The 21981-nt window shown below is 47.8% G+C and overlaps 1 protein-coding gene across 1 annotated transcript in view; it reads left to right on the forward strand.

The window, feature by feature from the left end:
• The window catches only part of LOC144761326 (WD repeat and coiled-coil-containing protein-like), a 157572-nt gene that overhangs the window by 90279 nt on the left and 45312 nt on the right, over positions 1-21981 (forward strand). The window contains exon 2 of the mRNA XM_078646767.1: positions 20980-21100. Within this exon, the coding sequence (XP_078502893.1) occupies positions 20980-21100 (121 nt within the window). The remainder of the gene's footprint in view (positions 1-20979; positions 21101-21981) is intronic.

A 21981-nucleotide genomic window follows, 5' to 3' on the forward strand; every position in this document is an offset into this window, starting at 1 on the left:
CTTTTAAGGAAAGGCAACTTTTAGAAAGTTTCCCCTCTACTACCCATTTTGTCCAGTGAGCTAACACAGTAGCTTTCCAGCAGACAGCCTTCAGCCCTCCTTGCGAGTAGTGTGAATGACTCCCAGACTCAGGAACCATAGTAGCTTGCTACATAGGAAGGATCTACCTCACCCTTGCCGAAAGCAATGCAGGGAGTTGGCACAAAAGGCAAGCTTTAAAGGCGAAGCTGCTTTTGATGGGGAAATGGCAATCACACTCATTTTGGGCTGCCCCTTTGATAAGGTAGGCAGGCTGGTGGCGAGTACAGAAAGAGAAAACCTGTGGCCAAACATGTTCTAACATGGGCGTGTACCCCACAGGTAGCCACAACTAGAGGGTAGGCTACCAAGCTCCTAACATCCAGTGAAGGGCCCAGGCATCTTGAGAGTGGGCAGAATAGTACACTCTGGGATTGCTAGATGCCACACATAGCTGGAGGTTGCCAGGGCCAGTGGGACCCTGGCAGCCCGTTGGTTAGTGACCTCATTATTCCCCCCAGGGCACTTTCTGGGCATAAATATGGCACCCCTGGCACCCGGAACCTCACATCATGATGGAACTAGAGAAAGAACTGAAGACGGGGTGCCCTTCTACCTGGAAAAGAGAGGCTGCACCGACTACTAGACTGCACCTGCCGCACCTTGGGCTAGCAAAAACAGGACTCTGTCTGTGGTTCCTGGCTCGTGGGACAGTTGCTTCCGAGCCCCAGACCAAAGAAGTGACTCCAAGGGACAGTCCGCTGACAATCTGAAACAAGCCCAAGGGCCATAAAAGCTGAAGCAGTCCACTTCGGCAAATCAGTAGCTACACTCTTTGAATCGCTGCTGACCACCGTCATGCAACCTAAGACACTGATCCTTGATGGCCAAAAGTTGCACTTGGTCTGCTGGACTTGGAAGTGTTGTCTGAGTCCATATTGGTCACCAAAGATATGCACCAGCCTTCACCAAAGAATACTGCTATGTATGGATCCATAGCCCAGTTGCAGCTGGCCTTCTACTGGTTTAAAGACGACTTTGAGGGACATCGACCACTGTGGTCAAAGTCGCCCTACTTTATCCGTGGACTGAAGAATAACCACAAGGACACCCCCATCGACCGCAGAGCACCCAGAGCATCTCTAAGCATCCTCAGGATTCTGCTTCCCCAGCATCAGGACCACTCCATTAAGTCGGTCCTAATGTAAAGTATAGAACTGTAATTTAGACTGTTTTGGTGGACAGTTACCTGTCCAAATAATCCTTACTGGCCACCCTGACCTTCTTCCTGTCTGATTTAGTTTGGCCCACTCAGGCCAGAGTAGCCGTACGCAATTCTTTCAAACTTTACAACAATTTCTAAAAGTTATGGTTACCGATGCTAGTTTGTGCTTTGGACTAAAAAGCTGTGATTTACTTTTTACTTAAAGACCTAAATCTCTGGAACCTTCTGGTGGATTTTGCTCTACCTGATGTCCAAAAATTCATACAAATATAATGTTTTTTTACAAATTGGTGTATTTCTTTTGTGTTGTGTGATTTTCTTATTCCGTTGTTTGGTGCTTCTAAATCCTTTACACCAGTTTGTTTGTTTAAGCCTTGCTGCTCGGAGCCACAGCTATGAAGGGTTGAGCTACAAGTTTTACCAATGATCCTGACTGGACCCAAGTCCGTTTTGTGAGTGTATTACACTGTAATGTCACACAACCACACCATATAATGCACCACAATCCTCACAGTGGCAAGAAGAGATGAGACTCGGGTAGTAACCTCATGGACGCCTGCAGTAGCAATTGGGGATGGTGTTAGAAGGTGTTCATTGGATGGTATGATCTAATTGATTTAATTTGACTACATATTTTATATAGTGCACAATTACCCCAGAATGGATCATGCTGACACTCGAAAGTATCCCAAAACCACAGAGATCTATCACTTATACGAAAAAGGTGTGTTTCCATCTGTTTGTAGATATTTAATAAATGTATCTCAGCTTGCAAATTTGTGGGATGACAGTTCCAATCCTTAACTGTAACCACTGACAGAGCTCGTCTCTTCCTTATGAATTTGGGAACCACCAGAAAAGGACGAAAATTAGATTGAAGGGTGCATGGAGGAAAGTACCATGTAAGCACAAATATTTCTTGTGTGTTAGGAGCAAGGGTTTGCATGGATGACCTAATAACTCTAGGCCGAGAGCTTCATTATTCAAGCTTCTACAATATCCCTACCCCTTTGGCTACAATACTGCACTGCTTATACATGGATTGCATCCAATATGAGACAGGGGACAGATTATGTTACATGCACACTGCTGCAAATGGAGCGCTTGCTGTACTGCTCACTCAGGCTTCAAAATTTACATTCCTGGGTCCAAATGAGACACACATTGCACTAGTTCAAAGCCGGGATTCCATCATCGGGGTCAACCATGGCCACAATCACAAAAAAATATGAATGTGATTATTATCACATTTTATGAAAATGTCTTTATCCCATTACATTTACTGTGATTTGAGGGATCTCTCCTTGAGGACTTTCTTACAATGATGCAAATATTGTGCAAATAAGCAGCGTTTTGGCATCCTTCTGAAACACAAGTTCTGCCGCATTCACAAAGCATTTTCTGCTTAAAAGGGTCATTTACGTGTGGCAAAAAGTTTAATTTGTAGTCGGAACTTTTTACTACTGAATCACAGAATCTGGAATTGCAGAGAAGTAGAGCAATCTTAAATTCTAGGGTTTTTAGATAGGAGTGCCAGCAGAAGAGAAGCTCTGTGGTGGCATGCATGTTTTTTGTGCTCTTTAAAGGAGCCCCATGCCATCCAGAGTCAAACTAGAAGAGGGTGGGCCCCCTCGGAGGGGAGGCAACTGCTCCCTCCAAGCGGGGTAAGGGAAGGGATGGGCCCCACCAGGAGGGGCTGCAACTGCTCTCTCCAAGGGGGTCTTAGGGAGGGGATAGGCCCAGCCAGGAGGCGAGGCACCTGCTTTCTCCAAGCAGGAAGTATGGAAGGGATGCAGGACAGATGATGTCAATGGCCGCTTTAAAGGAGCCCCATGCCATCTAGACTTAAACCAGATGTGGGCGGACCCCCCCAGGAGGGGCTTCAACTGCTTCTTCAAGCGGAGTCTATGGGAGGGAATGGGTCCCACCAGGAGGAAAGGCAGCGGCTCTCTCCAAGTGGAGTCTATGGGAGGGGTTGGGCCCCGCCAAGAGGGGCTGCAACTGCTCTCTCCGAGCGGGTCTATGGGAGGGGATGGGCCCAGCCCGGAGGAGAGGCAACTGCTTTCTCCAAGCTGGAACTATCGGAGCGGACGCAGAACAGATGATGTCAATGGCCTCCGTGCCATTGTATACCTGAGCAATGGAACAATCCCTTGGTCGCAGTGCTATACCCACCATCCACCCTCGTACAGGCAACAGAGAGGCTTCGTGAAAGCTGGCAGAACCAGGCAGCTTTGTTTACTTTTATGGATACTTGAGCTATGTACAGTCCCTGCAAGAAGGCACAAGGAGGGAGCTCAGGATAAGGCAAGGGGGAGACAGAAAGGTTAAGAGCTTTCCTGGGAAAGACATGATTGAAGAGGGAGTTGGAAGCATCTAGGAACTGGTGCAGCCAGGTGGAAAAGGAAGATGAGGAAACTCAATAATAAATAGCATGAATATAGGAGTTCTCTGAAAAACATATGTTCAAGCCTGGAAAGTTAAAAGGGTGGAGGGGTGATCAAGCTATTAGGGGGTCAGTCATTATGAGGGAATGGAATTGATCCTGATGTTGGAGATGTTGCTAGGTTGATCAGAGTGTGCGGCTAAGTTGAAACTTTATAAAAATTATTAGCCTTTTTCACAAACACATGCATCAGGAGTGATCCCTCTCCCAAAGCAAACTACTGTCCCCTGCCTCTGGTAAAGGGAGCCATGACGAAGCAGACTTCACTGCAGGAAGGTAATATTAAAGATCCTACAATGCAAAAGGCCCACATTTCTCTGCATAGAAAGGTAGACTGCTTGACACTCTCCTGATGTCCCAGACTCCACCACTCGCCCTGTCAATATCACTCCTCTTCAGTTACCAAGCGCCCTTGGGTGTCGGGGACCAGGGGCGTGATATTGATATGTGCTAGGAGTGTGTTCTGAGAAAGTGGGAATCAGTCAGGCCCGGCTCCAGGAATTTTTATTTGGGTGGGCCAAGGGGGCATTTGGGTGGGCCACTGGGGCTCGATTTGTCGCATATATTTATGGGCAGGCCTGCTTCAGGGACCTCCTATATCTCTTTTTAGTCTTGCAAGGCCCAGTAAAACGCAGTCTTTTCCAAATCTCTTTCTAAATGTCATCACTATCAAAAAGTGTTTTTTCCATGTAATGTTCCTTTGATGGGAAGAGGAGGTTTTTGAGGTGGGAGTATCAGACAAGTGACACTTCTCTGGCTCCCTCTGTGCGAGCCTTCAGGGAGAATCCCTCTTCATTACTACCTCCACCTGGCCCCAGACTCTGCAACATACTCCCTTACAGTCTTGAATATCCCCTACTCCTCTCCAGTGCACCTTATCTCACAGCTGACCTTGGGCCCCAGCCCCATATGAGGCACCATCGGGCGCCACTTTCATTTTGCCCGGTAAAAACATTAGAAAAACTCACCTTCAAACTTAAAACATTGAATATAGCAGTAAATATAATTAGCACACACTTTAAAGTATGTTCCACAGTAGCCCTTATGACCCGACTGCTAATTAAATAAACAAAAACCGAAAGGGCATGACAGGGTCGGCTTAAGCGCTGATGTGAAAGTCTTTTTTGGCGCCGCACCATTAACCTCTTTCTCCGTAAATACCTTTACTACTACCTTCCATCGGTGCCCCTCATCCCTCCATTACCCCCCCTATTGACCTCCTCCTCGGATTTCCTCACTGCCTCACACCACAAGTGCCCCTCATATCCCCATAGCCCCTCCCCTTCATGACCTCCTCCTCGAAGACCAGTACCCCTTATCTCTGTAGCCCCTCCCCCTCATGACCTACTCATGTGACTCCCTCACTACCACCCTCCACCAGTGCCCCTCATCTCTCCCTAGCTCCCCCCACCCCATGACCTCTTCCTCTGATTCCCTCACTGTCATCCCCCACCAGTGCCCCTCATCGCTCCATAGCCCCTCCCACTACCTACTCTTAGGATTCCCTCACTGCCACCCTCCAACAGTGCCCCTCATCTTTACGTAGCCCCTCTCTCATATGCATTTCATTTGTTGAATAGAGCTACTCATATCAGTGTAGTGTGTGTCAGTACTTTACATCACACACACATTATACAGAGACAATGAATCATACAAGTAGGTAAATCAGCCTATAGGGAATGTTACTTAAGCAAATGAGGATTACAAGGTGTATGAATCACGTCATCCATACTGGTGGGCAGTATATTTTAAAAGGGTTTGGTATGGGGAAACACAAACTTAGGATTTAAAGAGTATTCCATGGGTGTCAGCTTTACTGATAAAAATGTACATCTGCCCAAACATACTCATTTTAGCAACATTAGAATAATGAAAGACTGAGGAAGTTCTAACTATATTACAAAACAAAAAAAGCGAAGTTCTAACTATACCATTCATGTTTGTATGCAGCTCTTCGATGACAGTTCATAGGTCACTGTCCTATGTTAGGATTGTACCTTCTGAACTGCAAGTAACACAAGGATGTCTGTGACAAAGGCAGTAACCCACTGAGCTTCCACATAAAATACAGTTCATCTGCATTTAAAAACTACTAACAGACAAATGATTGCTCTCCAGCAGGATCATTAATCACCAGCGTTATCTGGGCATTGTGTATCGTCTTATTGTTGTCCTGCATTGGCCACAATATTGATAAACATTGTTTAAATGAAGCACACACGAAGTATGTGTCCTGCTGGGCCAGTGCAGATTTAAAAAAGAAAAAAATGTAGTAACACATTCTCTTACCTACTCCATTAGTCAAACTTTGTGTCACATCCTGATGTGATAAGCCACTGCAGGGGTTAGGAAAGGTGACTAGGAATTAACAAACTTCTTTTCTCCTGCACTGCATAGAAAAAGAAATATCAATGCAGCAGGACAGTAGACAAAGGTTACCAATGTCAAAGAAAGGATTTGTCACCTTTCGCTGTGCCGAGATGAAGGGGTGAAAATATAAACAAAGCCTCATTAACATGTTAATGGTCTTCAAAGACCTGTTAAGTACTCGGGTGGGGGGCTGCGATAATCTCTAATACTGTCTCTGTGTGCGCGGCCCGGGAATCTGTCTCTGCCTGGGCTGACAGACACGACCTGTGCGTTGCACGCCTGCCTTCAAGCCCTCACTGCCAGGGCCAAGGCTCCTGTTTGGGTGGGCCAGGCTCATGGTTGGGTGGGCCTGGCCTACCCGGCCCACCCGCTAGAACCGGGCCTGGAATCAGTGGCATCTGGCACGGATTGGGGGTAGGGGGGCAACTTTGGGTAGTAAAGAAAATAAATAAATAAACTTACCTCCTTGCCGCCGCTTCTATTCTCGTCGTCCATCCTCATCGTGGCTCTGCTCTGGCCGGAAGCAGGAAGGACACAGGCTCCCCAGAGCCAATCACAACACTGCAGTGCAGCGTTATGATTGGTCTGAACTCTGTCGTTTGGTGCTCAGGCAGGGACGTGGAGCCTCTGCATGTTTTCCATGCAGGCTGTAGTGCAGCTTGCGTTGAGAACACGCAAAGTGCACATGACGGTTTGACCGACGTGAGACGGACGGACAAACTGTCATATGCACTTATAACAGTGCATACCACTCACCGTGGGTGCCTGTTATCCCCCTGGCCCTGCCCCCAAGACTACGGGACACAAAATAAGACAATAATAAACCACAGTTTATAATCTGTTTTTTTTTCTTTCTTTACGCTGCTGGAAGTGGGGGGAGGATGACACTCCTCTGCCATAGCGGAGGAGCTGCCACTGGTGGGAATATTGAGGAACTCTCCGACTGTCTTTGCACTATGTACAGTGGAATAATTCAGATATCATCTTGAAGTGGGGGAAATGAATAGCAGATATCTGTGAACACCCAGGTATGGAAAAGGTGCATGGGTGTTCACCCTTTTTGTATTACATGTCCCTGAATACTCCTGCCATTTCCATAGGAATGGTCCCTTTTTAGGTTTCGACCTGGCGATCTGCGCAAGCAGTTCGCGCAGGTGAAATCTTTTGTTTACCATATTGGCTATCGGAACGTCCCCCACCTCCCATTAGCTAGCTCCATAAATGGAGGCTAGCCATTGGGAGCCGGATCTGTCTGTCAAGGCCGGACCAGATTCGGGGGCGTTCCCGCGATTTTTTCCCTCTCCGTCTCTGCGATGTCGTCATCGCGGCGGTGGGCGGAGTTTCGTTTTCTTTTTCTTCTGTGTTTGTTTCTGTGTTTGTTCCATGCCTGCCGAGGCCGTCCGCCGGAGGAAGCCCAGGTGAGGGCTTGTTTTTCACGCACTCGGTTTCTTTCTCATCCCTGGAATTTTCGGTCACTGTTTTTAGTCTTTTGCTTCCCCCTTCGTTTGGTCATTCCATGCCTGCCGACCACGGCCGCCGGAGGAAGCCCAGGTGAGTGCTTGTTTTTCACGCACTCGGTTTCTTTCTCATCCCTGGAATTTTCGGTCACTGTTTTTAGTCTTTTGCTTCCCCCTTCGTTCACCCTTTTGCGTTTTCTGTCTCTTGTTCTACGTCAAAGTCTGATAAGGGAAAAATAAGAGAACAGGTCCCCAATCTGAGCGCCAGGGGAACCTCACTGTTAAACACCAGCTCAAATTAGGTCCTGGTGACAAGGTACTACGAGAAACTCACACAGCCTTCCACCTCAACCCCAGAGGTCTCTCTTTCGTGCCCCTCACGACCACCCACAACGGGATCTCACCCGGGTGACTGAGTTCAGAGCATTTACGAGTCATGCTACCTGAAAGAAATGCAGAAAAAACAGCTTGAAAAAAGTAAATATTCTTAGTAAATGCAAGATAAGATAAAACGTGAAATGCAGCAGGGATTGCATCAGACAGGATTATTTTTCCGCAATAAAGTTTACGACTAAAGACTCAGAGCCCGACTTGTAAATCGACTTTTAATCACGTGGTCGCGTGAATCAGTGGAGGGGCAAGTGCTGCGAAAAGCGCAGACGCACAGTGTGCCCCTCCTCACATCAGCCCCGTCTGGAGCCGGTGCCCCTCCCTCCCTGGGCAGGTCCAACACTTCCCTGGGCCCAGGTAACGGTGCTCCGCCCTTACAGACAGCTCTGAGGCCAGCCAATGAGCAGAGGGGCCCCCTCCCTCCCCCTCCCTGGTGCCTGTATGACCTGCCGAGCCCACTCCAAGCACTGGAGCTGAGCCTCGGACCCGCGCCCGCCGCCATGCGTGCTGCACTCACCTGTAAGTACCAGCCGCCCCTGAGGGGTTAATCCTATAGAATACTCTGGCTCCCACCATGTGTATGTGTAGGTATGTTTGCAAGCGGGATTCGCATCACTTTAGGATGGTTCGTGGTTTTAGCGACACCTGTCTGTGGCCAAAAGAGTCAAAGATGTAATACTGGCAGCGGAATCCGCCGTTCATCCTTCCGAGGACGACACTAAGTACCGATAACTGGAATAACATTAATCCCCGTTCAATCAATAAAACGACGGATTTGTAAAGCTCTACTTATCTCCCGTGCGGGTAGCCAGGCGCTGTGTTATTGACAAAGAAACAGAGTCCGCATCCCGCTGTGGGGTCCGAGTCAGAGCGGCAGGTCGCAAGCTTCGATGAAAGGAGTGCCGGGTGGTGACACGCATTTTTGCCGGCCGTGTCCAGCGAAGGCTGGGTGCTCTCCCCAACTCCTGGCGGCCCCTCTGCGGGAGGCTGGAGGTGGCACAGCTGCCCCTGGGCACAGATCTCGCGGATGAGCAGCAGGGCTCACACAGCTCCTGGTGAAAGGAGGTGTGAAGCGCTGTTCACCACTGCAGCTCACAAGTGTTACCGGTTCGCCCCCCCCCCCCCAGGTTGCTGCCAGAGACGTAGCGTACACTGATTGCCCCCGCAGTAACAGAATATGCTCTCTGTCTCTCTCCCCGCTCACTTTCTTCGTCACCTCCTATTGTTCTTTCTTTTTCTCTCCCTCTCAGCCTCTCCAATCTGATCTGGTTTTAGGGATTTGTGGGGGCACCGGCATGGCATATATCTGCTTTTTGTGTGAGCAAGTTTGTGTGAGTTTTACATACTTTTGTTTCACCTTTGTTGAGTTTATCAATATATATAAAGCAGACGGGAACAGATATCACACTGTCGTGTATGGATTACTTATCTGATACATATATTCCGTTCTTTTATTGTATCAACCAAAAACATGCTCTCTATGACTAATCGGATGAGTTCTACATACTTTGTTTATTTTTTTATATAAGCTTTAATGACTGGTGTATAAAATATCATTGCTACCCAGCTTCAACTGTGTGCACGAGTCAGACATGACACCAAAGCAAGGGCTTTACATATGTATATTCCATGGTATCGCACTTTACATCTACGCAACCGGCTAGTCAAAGACAGCAATCCCCCTGTCCCCCCCATTCTTGGTCTGTCGATATGCCCAGAGTGGCGTTCTTCAGATGTGACGCACTCGCTATATAATTGGGGTGATAGGGCCACACCCCAGCGTCTACTTCTAACGCGCCATCGTTCGGAACCATTAGCCGTATTTCCTTATAAAGCCGGGTCTGGTGGCTTAGTGGACAATGTGTCTACAAATCCCGGCGGGCCCACTCAGCCTTTAATTCTTCTGAGGTCGATAACATGAGTACCATTGGGTAATAATAAACACCTGTTATTCAATGCTAAAATACACCCAGCGGGAGCTTGACGAATACAGGTTATGTTGTTTCCTCGGTTACTCCCCATTTCCTCCATACTTTTATATTTTTCTGATTATTCTAGCTTCAATTAGTACACAATCAGACAATGTGTAATATAATTCAAAATTATTTCAAACAGGGAGTACGTGTTGCCCAGGGCCCCGAAAATCCTTAACACAAAGTACAATCAATTTACCGGAACACAGCTCCAGCGATGCGAACCCCAAACCCCTGTAAACATCATTGTTAGTGATTTCCCCCAAAACCCGACCGGGGGCTGAGCTCGAAGAGACGGCGGCTGCGCTGCTGCTTTTATGAATGACTTGTGCGCGTGCGTGGGCATCTGTGCCAACAAATTAATATCCACTGGGCGGTCCTGCAACCGCCTTACCTAAGGATTAAAAACACACCTTAGAAAGAGGGGAGAGGATATATACGTGTCGAAGAAATTCATATTATGGCAACCGGAAGGAATTAAACATGCGAATGTTTTCACTTTGTATTCGTCAATGCATATTTCTGCTTGATTTAAATTATTTTAATTACTATGTGCTGAAGCAGCCGTTGGTGCCTGGGCCCTCCTCCACTTTCTGAAATATTAACTCACGGTACATATTTGTGAATCAACGTGCACTTTCGGCAAAATCACCTCGAGTCGCTTCAAATTGACCCAAAATGTATTGTATCACTTTCAGCTTTGACCTGAAAACATCTTTATAAATAAAAGAGCATTATTGGCAAAATCAAGAGGTCTATCCTTGGCCAGTTGAGGCAGTGTTACTTGAAAAAAAAAAAAAAACTTTTGGAGCAAACATGTGCCACAAAAATAAAAAGAATAAAAAATAAATAAAATAAAAAAGCTGAAAAAACATACTAACTCTACGGGTGGCCGTCCCACGTAATAACAATTGTAATTATTAAAGAATGGTATAGAATTTCAATAGAACAGCACGGGTGCTTCCTAGCAGGTAGGTACTGAATGTAATCGTCAGGAGCAACTTGCCCTACTTGATTTGAATTAACCCTGGCGATAAGTATTCCAAGTGACACAGAGAGATAACCATGTAAAACATGAAATGGAGCACTGGTATTAATAAAAAAACATATTCTTACCTTGATTCGTTCCTCAGCCTTGCGCTGCCGGCCGAAGTTGTGCATGGTGGGTAAAAGCATCCCAGCCAATCGAAACACTTCTGTTATGCTGCTTGTCATACCAAACATAAGAGCAGTGCCAGGATTGGCTGGGTCAGGGAAACACAACGTTCACTCACAGCTCTATGGGCTGTGGTGAAGCTACTCCACCTCCCAGGTAAGTTGATCATGGAAGCCTGACCTGCGCATGTTTGGTTGGCCACAGTGAAAACACTGGGCAATATGACGTGCCCAGTTCATTTTCACAGCCTCCTTCAATCCTTGTTTATATTTCTCCGTAGCCCCGCCCTTACGCTACAGGAACCAAATCCCAAAAGATATGTAGCACTCACAGTAGGGGGTCAACGCCCCCACGCTCATAAGGGTGAGCGGCACCCTGCACACATATCTCTTCTCACTCCACTATTACAGCAAGTTTTGTCTGAAATTCTTGATGAATGATTTGAGTGTGGGTTACACGCAGAACTCCTTTGCGAGGAGAGCAGCCTACAGCTGCTTCCATCAAAGTTGACTTCTCTACCGAGAGCCAATGACCCTCTGCTCGCCACCCCAAAGACTAACTCATGTCACTCATTTCCCTTCTGCCCCGCCCAATTGCTCAGTTTCTATAGGGGCTTGTGGATTAACTCAAAGGATACATATCGTATTCTATAACGCGGTAAATAAATACATCTTTTATCCGTCTTATTTGGAATAGCATTCTCCTACAGAGCAGGTTTAAAAGTATGCACAGTGTTCCTAGAGTAGACTACTTAGATCAACTCCAAAATGTCACACATACTTCAATGTGCATATGGTAAGCATTCATTCACTACCTTGTGCACTCATCCGCTTGTAGTAGATACTCAAAGTCTTCGTTGTGCTAACCTGTGCCTGGTTGGCTATACTTACATCTCAGTTACTTGACCTTGAGCCTGGGAAGCACAATCATGTTCCTACCAAGCAGGAACTGGTTCCTCGCTCACTACAGAGTGAAGGTCACATTTGCCTCCCTCACCCTCAGCTACAAAAAATGGCGTAAGGTTGTGCACACACCCTGCAAAGATGCGTGTAGCGCCTGAAGTCACAAGTTGAACCTGGTGTAGTTCGCTACAATAGACGATAGTTATCAGTGAGGTTTGTTCCACCATGAAACGAAAGTTGGCTGCCGAGAGTAACAAGGCAGTGCTGGGAGGGGGGCTGCGCACCAACTGAAGTGCTCTGGTTGCACGGCCTGCGGCCGTGTGAAGTGTTATCAGTGAGGTTTGTTCCACCATGAAACGAAAGTTGGCTGCCGAGAGTAACAAGGCAGTGCTGGGAGGGGGGCTGCGCACCAACTGAAGTGCTCTGGTTGCACGGCCTGCGGCCGTGTGAAGTGATAAGCCTTTGAAGTATGGGAGTGTGGGAGGAGTGCTGCTACGGCCTGGGGGAAGCTGGCTGGGGAGGGGGAGGAGAAATGAATGTAAGGCTGTGGGGAACAGAGTTTATGGCCCAAAAGCATGTGCCTGTGGCCACGTGAACTTCATGAAAACGCCAGCAAAAAGCTGGTGGTTTCATGAGGATTAAGCTATTGGCAATGTAAATGACAATGCCATTTATTTATCTGTTTTCAAAACCAACACATAAATACAAATTTTGTCTTTTACAATGCCAATAGCTCTAACTTCTCCAAAGGCGAAACCGTTGCATTGTAAATGCTTGTTTGTATATATGGGGAACCTAAGACTGGAAATGCTACAGAAACGTGGCATGTAATCTGCATGAATCAATGCAACCATGATATGCAGAATCTAAGTGTTTATTCTCTTGTGAATCACACCTAGTTGTTGTATGTGCAGGTTACACTTTTTATCGTTAATCCTCACTTATGTAGAAGAGCTTTAGCATTAAAGCCATCAGTTTATGAAGCATCTGCATAAGTAGTTAAAGTGGTATTAACAGTATGATATATGTGTGGCAACATAGAAGCTGCTAACTAATTAATCCAGTGCCACATGTCCATGCTGAAAAAGGAGTGACTGATCTTATGGCAAGACCACTTAGGAGGACAATCTAAGTAGTGCGATTGTAACATTCAGAAGTAGGATTTTGAAATGTCTCCTTAAGTTTAAGTTGCCATCAACAATTCCTTCTGGTTGTTAAAGCTATGAAGCACTGCACAAACATGTGCTTCACAAGGAACAAAACAGCTCACAATCCTCACCACTGATATTTTCAGTGATCATGACGTCACAAGTTTGAATGGTACAAAAGGGGGTGGTGATGGACGGAGTATCTGAACCAATCAAACACTCACACCCAGTCAACAGATCTGGGTTTAATCCATCACCGTTCTTTAGCCCACTCTGCCACCCCAGTTCAGACATGGCCATATGCAAATCAGTCTGACACTGTGCCTCATGGGAACAGTCCAGCCCGAACTGCCAAGCCATGCCTTCCCTGGACCGGTTTCTGGCAATTCAGCCATCTTCAGCCCGGCTGGCTGAAGACGGCTGATAGCCAGAAACCGTTCCTAGGATGCTTGATTCCGGTCCAGGGAAGATATGGCTTGGCAGTTCGGGCTGGACTGTTCCCAGGAGGCACAGGGTCAAGACGGATTTGCATATGGCCATGTCTGAACTGGGGTGGCTTGGTGAGCAAAATAACGATGGATTAAACCCAGATCTGTGACTGGGGGTGAATGTTTTGCCATTGTGCAACATTCCGTCCATCATCTTGTTTGTTTTGCTGTTCACCCTATGTGGGAAGGGTATGCCCAGACGTGGGTCCCGTGCTCACTGAGCCACTGGAGTCAAGCTATCCTGGCTGAAGACGGCTGATAGCCAGAAACCGGTCCTAGGATGCTTGATTCCGGTCCAGGGAAGACATGGCTTGGCAGTTCAGGCTGGACTGTTCCCATGAGGCACAGGGTCAAGACTGATTTGCATATGGCCATGTCTGAACTGGAGTGGCTTGGTGAGCAAAATAACGATGGATTAAACCCAGATCTGTGACTGGGGTGAATGTTTTGCCATTGCGCAACATTCCATCCATCATCTTGTTTGTTTTGATGTTCACCCTATGTGGGAAGGGTATGCCCAGACGTGGGTCCCGTGCTCACTGCGCCACTGGAGTCAAGCTATCCTGGCTGAAGACGGACGATAGCCAGAAACCGGTCCTAGGATGCTTGATTCCGGTCCAGGGAAGACTTGGCTTGGCAGTTCGGGCTGGACTGTTCCCATGAGGCACAGGGTCAAGACTGATTTGCATATGGCCATGTCTGAACTGGGGTGGCTTGGTGAGCAAAATAACGATGGATTAAACCCAGATCTGTGACTGGGGGTGAATGTTTTGCCATTGTGCAACATTACGTCCATCATCTTGTTTGTTTTACTGTTCACCCTATGTGGGAAGGGTATGCCCAGACGTGGGTCCCGTGCTCACTGCGCCACTGGGGTCCAGCTATCCTGGCTGAAGACGGCTGATAGCTAGAAACCAGTCCTAGGATGCTTGATTCTGGTCCTGGGAAGACATGGCTCGGCAGTTCGGGCTGGACTGTTCCCATGAGGCACAGGGTCAAGACTGATTTGCATATGGCCGTGTCTGAACTGGGGTGGCTTGGTGAGAAAAATAACGATGGATTAAACCCAGATCTGTGACTGGGGGTGAATGTTTTGCCATTGTGCAACATTACGTCCATCATCTTGTTTGTTTTGCTGTTCACCCTATGTGGGAAGGGTATGCCCAGACGTGGGTCCCGTGCTCACTGCGCCACTGGGGTCAAGCTATCCTGGCTGAAGACGGCTGATAGCTAGAAACCGGTCCTAGGATGCTTGATTCTGGTCCAGGTAAGACATGGCACGGCAGTTCGGGCTGGACTGTTCCCATGAGGCACAGGGTCAAGACTGATTTGCATATGGCCATGTCTGAACTGGGGTGGCTTTGTGAGCAAAATAATGATGGATTAAACCCAGATCTGTGACTGGGGGTGAATGTTTTGCCATTGTGCAACATTCCGTCCATCATCTTGTTTGTTTTGCTGTTCACCCTATGTGGGAAGGGTATGCCCAGACATGGGTCCCGTGCTCACTGAGCTACTGGAGTCAAGCTATCCAGGCTGAAGACGGCTGATAGCCAGAAACCGGTCCTAGGATGCTTGATTCCGGTCCAGGGAAGACATGGCTTGGCAGTTCCGGCTGGACTGTTCCCATGAGGCACAGGGTTAAGACTGATTTGCATATGGCCATGTCTCAACTGGAGTGGCTTGGTGAGCAAAATAACGATGGATTAAACCCAGATCTGTGACTGGGGGTGAATGTTTTGCCATTGTGCAACATTCCGTCCATCATCTTGTTTGTTTTGATGTTCACCCTATGTGGGAAGGGTATGCCCAGACGTGGGTCCCGTGCTCACTGCGCCACTGGAGTCAAGCTATCCTGGCTGAAGACGGCGGATAGACAGAAACCGGTCCTAGGATGCTTGATTCCGGTCCAGGGAAGACATGGCTTGGCAGTTCGGGCTGGACTGTTCCCATGAGGCACAGGGTCAAGACTGATTTGCATATGGCCATGTCTGAACTGGGGTGGCTTGGTGAGCAAAATAATGGTGGATTAAACCCAGATCTGTGACTGTGGGTGAATGTTTTGCCATTGTGCAACATTACGTCCATCATCTTGTTTGTTTTGCTGTTCACCCTATGTGGGAAGGGTAAGCCCAGACATGGGTCCCGTGCTCACTGCGCCACTGGGGTCAAGCTATCCTGGCTGAAGATGGCTGATAGCTAGAAACCGGTCCTAGGATGCTTGATTCCGGTCCAGGGAAGACATGGCTCCGCAGTTCGGGCTGGACTGTTCCCACGAGGCACAGGGTCAAGACTGATTTGCATATGGCCATGTCTGAACTGGGGTGGCTTGGTGAGCAAAATAACGATGGATTAAACCTAGATCTGTGACTGGGGGTGAATGTTTTGCCATTGTGCTACATTACGTCCATCATCTTGTTTGTTTTGCTGTTCACCCTATGTGGGAAGGGTATGCCCAGACGTGGGTCCTGTGCTCACTGCGCCACTGGAGTCAAGCTATCCTGGCTGAAGACGGCTGATAGCCAGAAACCAGTCCTAGGATGCTTGATTCCGGTCCAGGGAAGACATGGCTTGGCAGTTCGGGCTGGACTGTTCCCATGAGACACAGGGTCAAGACTGATTTGCATATGGCCATGTCTGAACTGGGGTGGCTTGGTGAGCAAAATAACGATGGATTAAACCCAGATCTGTGACTGGGGGTGAATGTTTTGCCATTGTGCAACATTCCGTCCATCATCTTGTTTGTTTTGCTGTTCACCCTCTGTGGGAAGGGTATGCCCAGACGTGGGTCCCGTGCTCACTGCGCCACTGGAGTCAAGCTATCCTGGCTGAAGACGGTTGATAGCCAGGAACTGGTCCTAGGATGCCTGATTCCGGTCCAGGGAAGACATGGCTTTGCAGTTTGGGCTGGACTGTTCCCATGAGGCACAGGGCCAAGACTGATTTGCATATGGCCATGTCTGAACTGGGGTGGCTTGGTGAGCAAAATAACGATGGATTAAACCCAGATCTGTGACTGGGGGTGAATGTTTTGCCATTGTGCAACATTACGTCCATCATCTTTTTTGTTTTGATGTTCACCCTATGTGGGAAGGGTATGCCCAGACGTGGGTCCCGTGCTCACTGCGCCACTGGAGTCAAGCTATCCTGGCTGAAGACGGCGGATAGACAGAAACCGGTCCTAGGATGCTTGATTCCGGTCCAGGGAAGACATGGCTTGGCAGTTCGGGCTGGACTGTTCCCATGAGGCACAGGGTCAAGACTGATTTGCATATGGCCATGTCTGAACTGGGGTGGCTTGGTGAGCAAAATAATGGTGGATTAAACCCAGATCTGTGACTGTGGGTGAATGTTTTGCCATTGTGCAACATTACGTCCATCATCTTGTTTGTTTTGCTGTTCACCCTATGTGGGAAGGGTAAGCCCAGACATGGGTCCCGTGCTCACTGCGCCACTGGGGTCAAGCTATCCTGGCTGAAGACGGCTGATAGCTAGAAACCGGTCCTAGGATGCTTGATTCCGGTCCAGGGAAGACATGGCTCGGCAGTTCGGGCTGGACTGTTCCCACGAGGCACAGGGTCAAGACTGATTTGCATATGGCCATGTCTGAACTGGGGTGGCTTGGTGAGCAAAATAACGATGGATTAAACCTAGATCTGTGACTGGGGGTGAATGTTTTGCCATTGTGCAACATTACGTCCATCATCTTGTTTGTTTTGCTGTTCACCCTATGTGGGAAGGGTATGCCCAGACGTGGGTCCTGTGCTCACTGCGCCACTGGAGTCTAGCTATCCTGGCTGAAGACGGCTGATAGCCAGAAACCAGTCCTAGGATGCTTGATTCCGGTCCAGGGAAGACATGGCTTGGCAGTTCGGGCGGGACTGTTCCCATGAGGCACAGGGTGAAGGCTGATTTGCATATGGCCATGTCTGAACTGGGGTGGCTTGGTGAGCAAAATAACGATGGATTAAACCTAGATCTGTGACTGGGGGTGAATGTTTTGCCATTGTGCAACATTCCGTCCATCATCTTGTTTGTTTTGCTGTTCACCCTATGTGGGAAGGGTATGCCCAGACGTGGGTCCCGTGCTCACTGCGCCACTGGAGTCAAGCTATCCTGGCTGAAGACGGCCGATAGCCAGAAACCGGTCCTAGGATGCTTGATTCCGGTCCAGGGAAGACTTGGCTTGGCAGTTCGGGCTGGACTGTTCCCATGAGGCACAGGGTCAAGACTGATTTGCATATGGCCATGTCTGAACTGGGGTGGCTTGGTGAGCAAAATAACGATGGATTAAACCCAGATCTGTGACTGGGGGTGAATGTTTTGCCATTGTGCAACATTACGTCCATCATCTTGTTTGTTTTGCTGTTCACCCTATGTGGGAAGGGTATGCCCAGACGTGGGTCCCGTGCTCACTGCGCCACTGGGGTCAAGCTATCCTGGCTGAAGACGGCTGATAGCTAGAAACCGGTCCTAGGATGCTTGATTCCGGTCCAGGGAAGACATGGCTCGGCAGTTCGGGCTGGACTGTTCCCATGAGGCACAGGGTCAAGACTGATTTGCATATGGCCGTGTCTGAACTGGGGTGTCTCGGTGAGAAAAATAACGATGGATTAAACCCAGATCTGTGACTGGGGGTGAATGTTTTGCCATTGTGCAACATTACGTCCATCATCTTGTTTGTTTTGCTGTTCACCCTATGTGGGAAGGGTATGCCCAGACGTGGGTCCCGTGCTCACTGCGCCACTGGAGTCAAGCTATCCTGGCTGAAGACGACTGATAGCCAGAAACAGGTCCTAGGATGCTTGATCCCGGTCCAGGGAAGACATGGCTTGGCAGTTCGGGCTGGACTGTTCCCATGAGGCACAGGGCCAAGACTGATTTGCATATGGCCATGTCTGAACTGGGGTGGCTTGGTGAGCAAAATAACGATGGATTAAACCCTGATCTGTGACTGGGGGTGAATGTTTTGCCATTGTACAACATTCCGTCCATCATCTTGTTTGTTTTGCTGTTCACCCTATGTGGGAAGGGTATGCCCAGACGTGGGTCCCGTGCTCACTGCGCCACTGGAGTCAAGCTATCCTGGCTGAAGACGGCTGATAGCCAGAAACCGGTCCTAGGATGCTTGATTCCGGTCCAGGGAAGACATGGCTTGACAGTTTGGGCTAGACTGTTCCCATGAGGCACAGGGTCAAGACTGATTTGCATATGGCCATGTCTGAACTGGGGTGGCTTGGTGAGCAAAATAACGATGGATTAAACCCAGATCTGTGACTTGGGGGTGAATGTTTTGCCATTGTGCAACATTCCGTCCATCATCTTGTTTGTTTTGCTGTTCACCCTATGTGGGAAGGGTATGCCCAGACGTGGGTCCCGTGCTCACTGCGCCACTGGAGTCAAGCTATCCTGGCTGAAGACGGCTGATAGCCAGAAACCAGTCCTAGGATGCTTGATTCCGGTCCAGGGAAGACATGGCTTGGCAGTTCGGGCTGGACTGTTCCCAGGAACTGGTCCTAGGATGCCTGATTCCGGTCCAGGGAAGACATGGCTTTGCAGTTTGGGCTGGACTGTTCCAATGAGGCACAGGGCCAAGACTGATTTGCATATGGCCATGTCTGAACTGGGGTGGCTTGGTGAGCAAAATAACAATGAATTAAACCCAGATCTGTGACTGGGGGTGAATGTTTTGCCATTGTGCAACATTACGTCCATCATCTTGTTTGTTTTGCTGGTCACAAGTTTGAATCCCAGCAAGGCAGACACATCCTTCCATTCTCCGAAGGCCAGTTCATTAAGAATAATCAAATTGAGTAAAAACACATCTGTTGCTTATAGTGCTTAAAAGCAACAGCTTTATACACATATAATTATTATTAGCTATGGCATGGAACACCAAGAAAATATTATTGTCAGCTATTTGATTCAAGTGAAATATTTCCTCTATGGTTTGGTGAGTTAAATATAGTGTAATATTGTTAACATTGTGGATGTATTAATATAGCAATATAGCCCCTGCTGTGGGATATGTGGGTCGGTAAAGGCCCTCTACTTGAGATATAAGCCTGAGTTGCAGGCAAGGGCATATAATGAAGGCATGGGTCATCAACGATTGGTATTGCCGAACAGAGAAGAGCTACAATGTTTTTAAAACATTGGAATGTTGAGCGCTCAATGAAGGCAATGAAGTACTCTGGGCTTCTAATATAGCCTTAGATCCCGACCTAGCAGGCCCTACCAGCCATTAAAGGTCCGTTCCAGCGTTAAAGGCCCGGTCCTAAGGGGAGGGCCTTTAACAAGGGAGTGGGCCTTTAATGGCCGGTAGAGCCAGCTAGGAGGACTCTAAGGCTATTAGAACATTCTGCCCCTAGAGGGCAGGTGGTTTAATTCCCCTTTGGCTCCAATGGGCCTTTGTTCAAAGGAGCAGCTGTGAAAGGAAAACAACAGTGGAATGTTGCTCTCTGGGCTTCTACCGGCCAGTAGTGCCTGGAACACTCTGACTGCAATGGAGTGCTCAACATTCCAATGTTCTAATGGCAGGCAGAAACCCGGAGCCTCAACTTCCAATGTTTTCCTTTCACAGCTATTGCTGTGAACAAATGCCTCACTGAGCTCGAAAAGATTTCAACCCTCTCAGTCTCCCTGAGGCCATTGTTTTACTAATTAGAATATTCTGCACTCTAGGAGAGAAATAGCGGGGTATACCGGCCATTAACGGCACGCTCCCTTGTTAAAGACCCTTGGCTTTGGCTCTGGCCTCTAACGCTGGAGTGGGCCTTTAATGGCAGGTGTAGCGCGCTAAGCTGAGTTATAAGGCTATATTAGATCACTCCAACAACTGAGGGTGGAATGTTTTAAATGAAATAGGGAGAAAAAGAAAGAAAACATTTGGAATGTTGGAGCAGACTCTCTACACCAGCCATGATTGATCCTCGGCCACTACATTGTCTTCAATGAAACTAATAACATTCCAATGTTTCAATATTCTAAAATGGACTGATGATTCGACAGATGTTCTTTGGAACTTTAAAACCAAACATTAAAATGTTACTTAGCACTTTAATTATGGTCAGCATAAGGATTCTCGGGGCTAAGCATGTTTGGGAATTGTGGTATAATCCTTTAAGCCTTTAAAGCTCTGCTTTTCAATCTGTTTAGTATTTCCTTAGTGCCACATATAATGTACCTTCTGGGGATGATATTTCCTTTAATGTGACAGGGTTTAAAGGTCATGCCTTGCAACTTAGCACTACCCCCTGAGATATCTGGAAGTTGGCTCTACTATTATACAGAAAGATACATGCAAGTACTCAGTATATCTCGCTACAAGCATCGTGTTAGGGATTACACTGTAGTTTGAAGCTGCATGAACATCTAATAATATTTCCCCATGTTTGTCTTCCCAGAAGCCTGTTTCTGAGGGCGCTGTGACGGAAGACACAAGAGCAGTTCTCCTCTGCGATGGCAAACTTCAACTGAGTACAATTCAGGAGCTCTTCCGGCTGCCGGTTATCGAAATCAAACATGGTAAATTGGCTTGTCTTTCTCCCACCCTTGTCAAGGCTGTGACACACATTAAATAGTGTCACATTGTGTGTAAGCCTCAATACTTGGTGAGCAGTCTCACCCTGGACCAGCCGCGCCTGGTGGCATCTCACTCCTGGTGGCCTGGTGCACTGTGAACCAAATGTCCAACCACAGAAGAATACTGCTCCAGGGCACTGTTAAAGACCCTTAAGTAGAAATGCAATGTTTGGCCCCATATTTTTAGAACTTTGTTACATGGAAACACAACTGAAGTACCACAAACAGAACTGCAGATTGTCTGTTATTTTCTTTTGGTATCATAGTGCTTTCTAACTCCTTAAAGTCACCTCAAAGCACTGAAGCTGCAGGGAAACGAGGATTATTATTCCACTCCAACTGTAGAGCGGTATTATTCATTTTGCACACTTGGCTCTCTAATGGAAGTGACCTGAGCAGTTGATGAATACTGCTGAGATAGTAGAGAAGCTGGAACTCAGATCCTGTAGGATACAAATAATTACTCTTGAAAGTTAGAGCAATCGAATTTATATTTAGCCTTATGTAGACACTTGTAGGTAGGACAGTAAAAGTTAGAAACAACTCAAGAAACAGAAGTTCTCAGATCCTCTTGTGGGCGAAACTATTTCACTATTATCACCCCTATGCTGTGAGGTATTACACTTGGAGCTTAATTGGTCAAACAAAGAAAAGAACATGTCGGGGACTACTGTTTCTTCTTAAGATCTTGCTGCTGATCAGCAGGGTTGCAGATTCGGCCTTCCACCACCATACCTTTTCCTGCGTCTCACTCCTTCAGGTTTTCATTCTCCTTCCTTCTTTCTTTTTTTGCCTTTCTTTCTCTTCTCGTCCTGCTTCAACAC

This window comes from Lissotriton helveticus, chromosome 6 (assembly GCF_964261635.1).
Source record: "Lissotriton helveticus chromosome 6, aLisHel1.1, whole genome shotgun sequence".
NCBI classification, from domain to species: domain Eukaryota; kingdom Metazoa; phylum Chordata; class Amphibia; order Caudata; family Salamandridae; genus Lissotriton; species Lissotriton helveticus.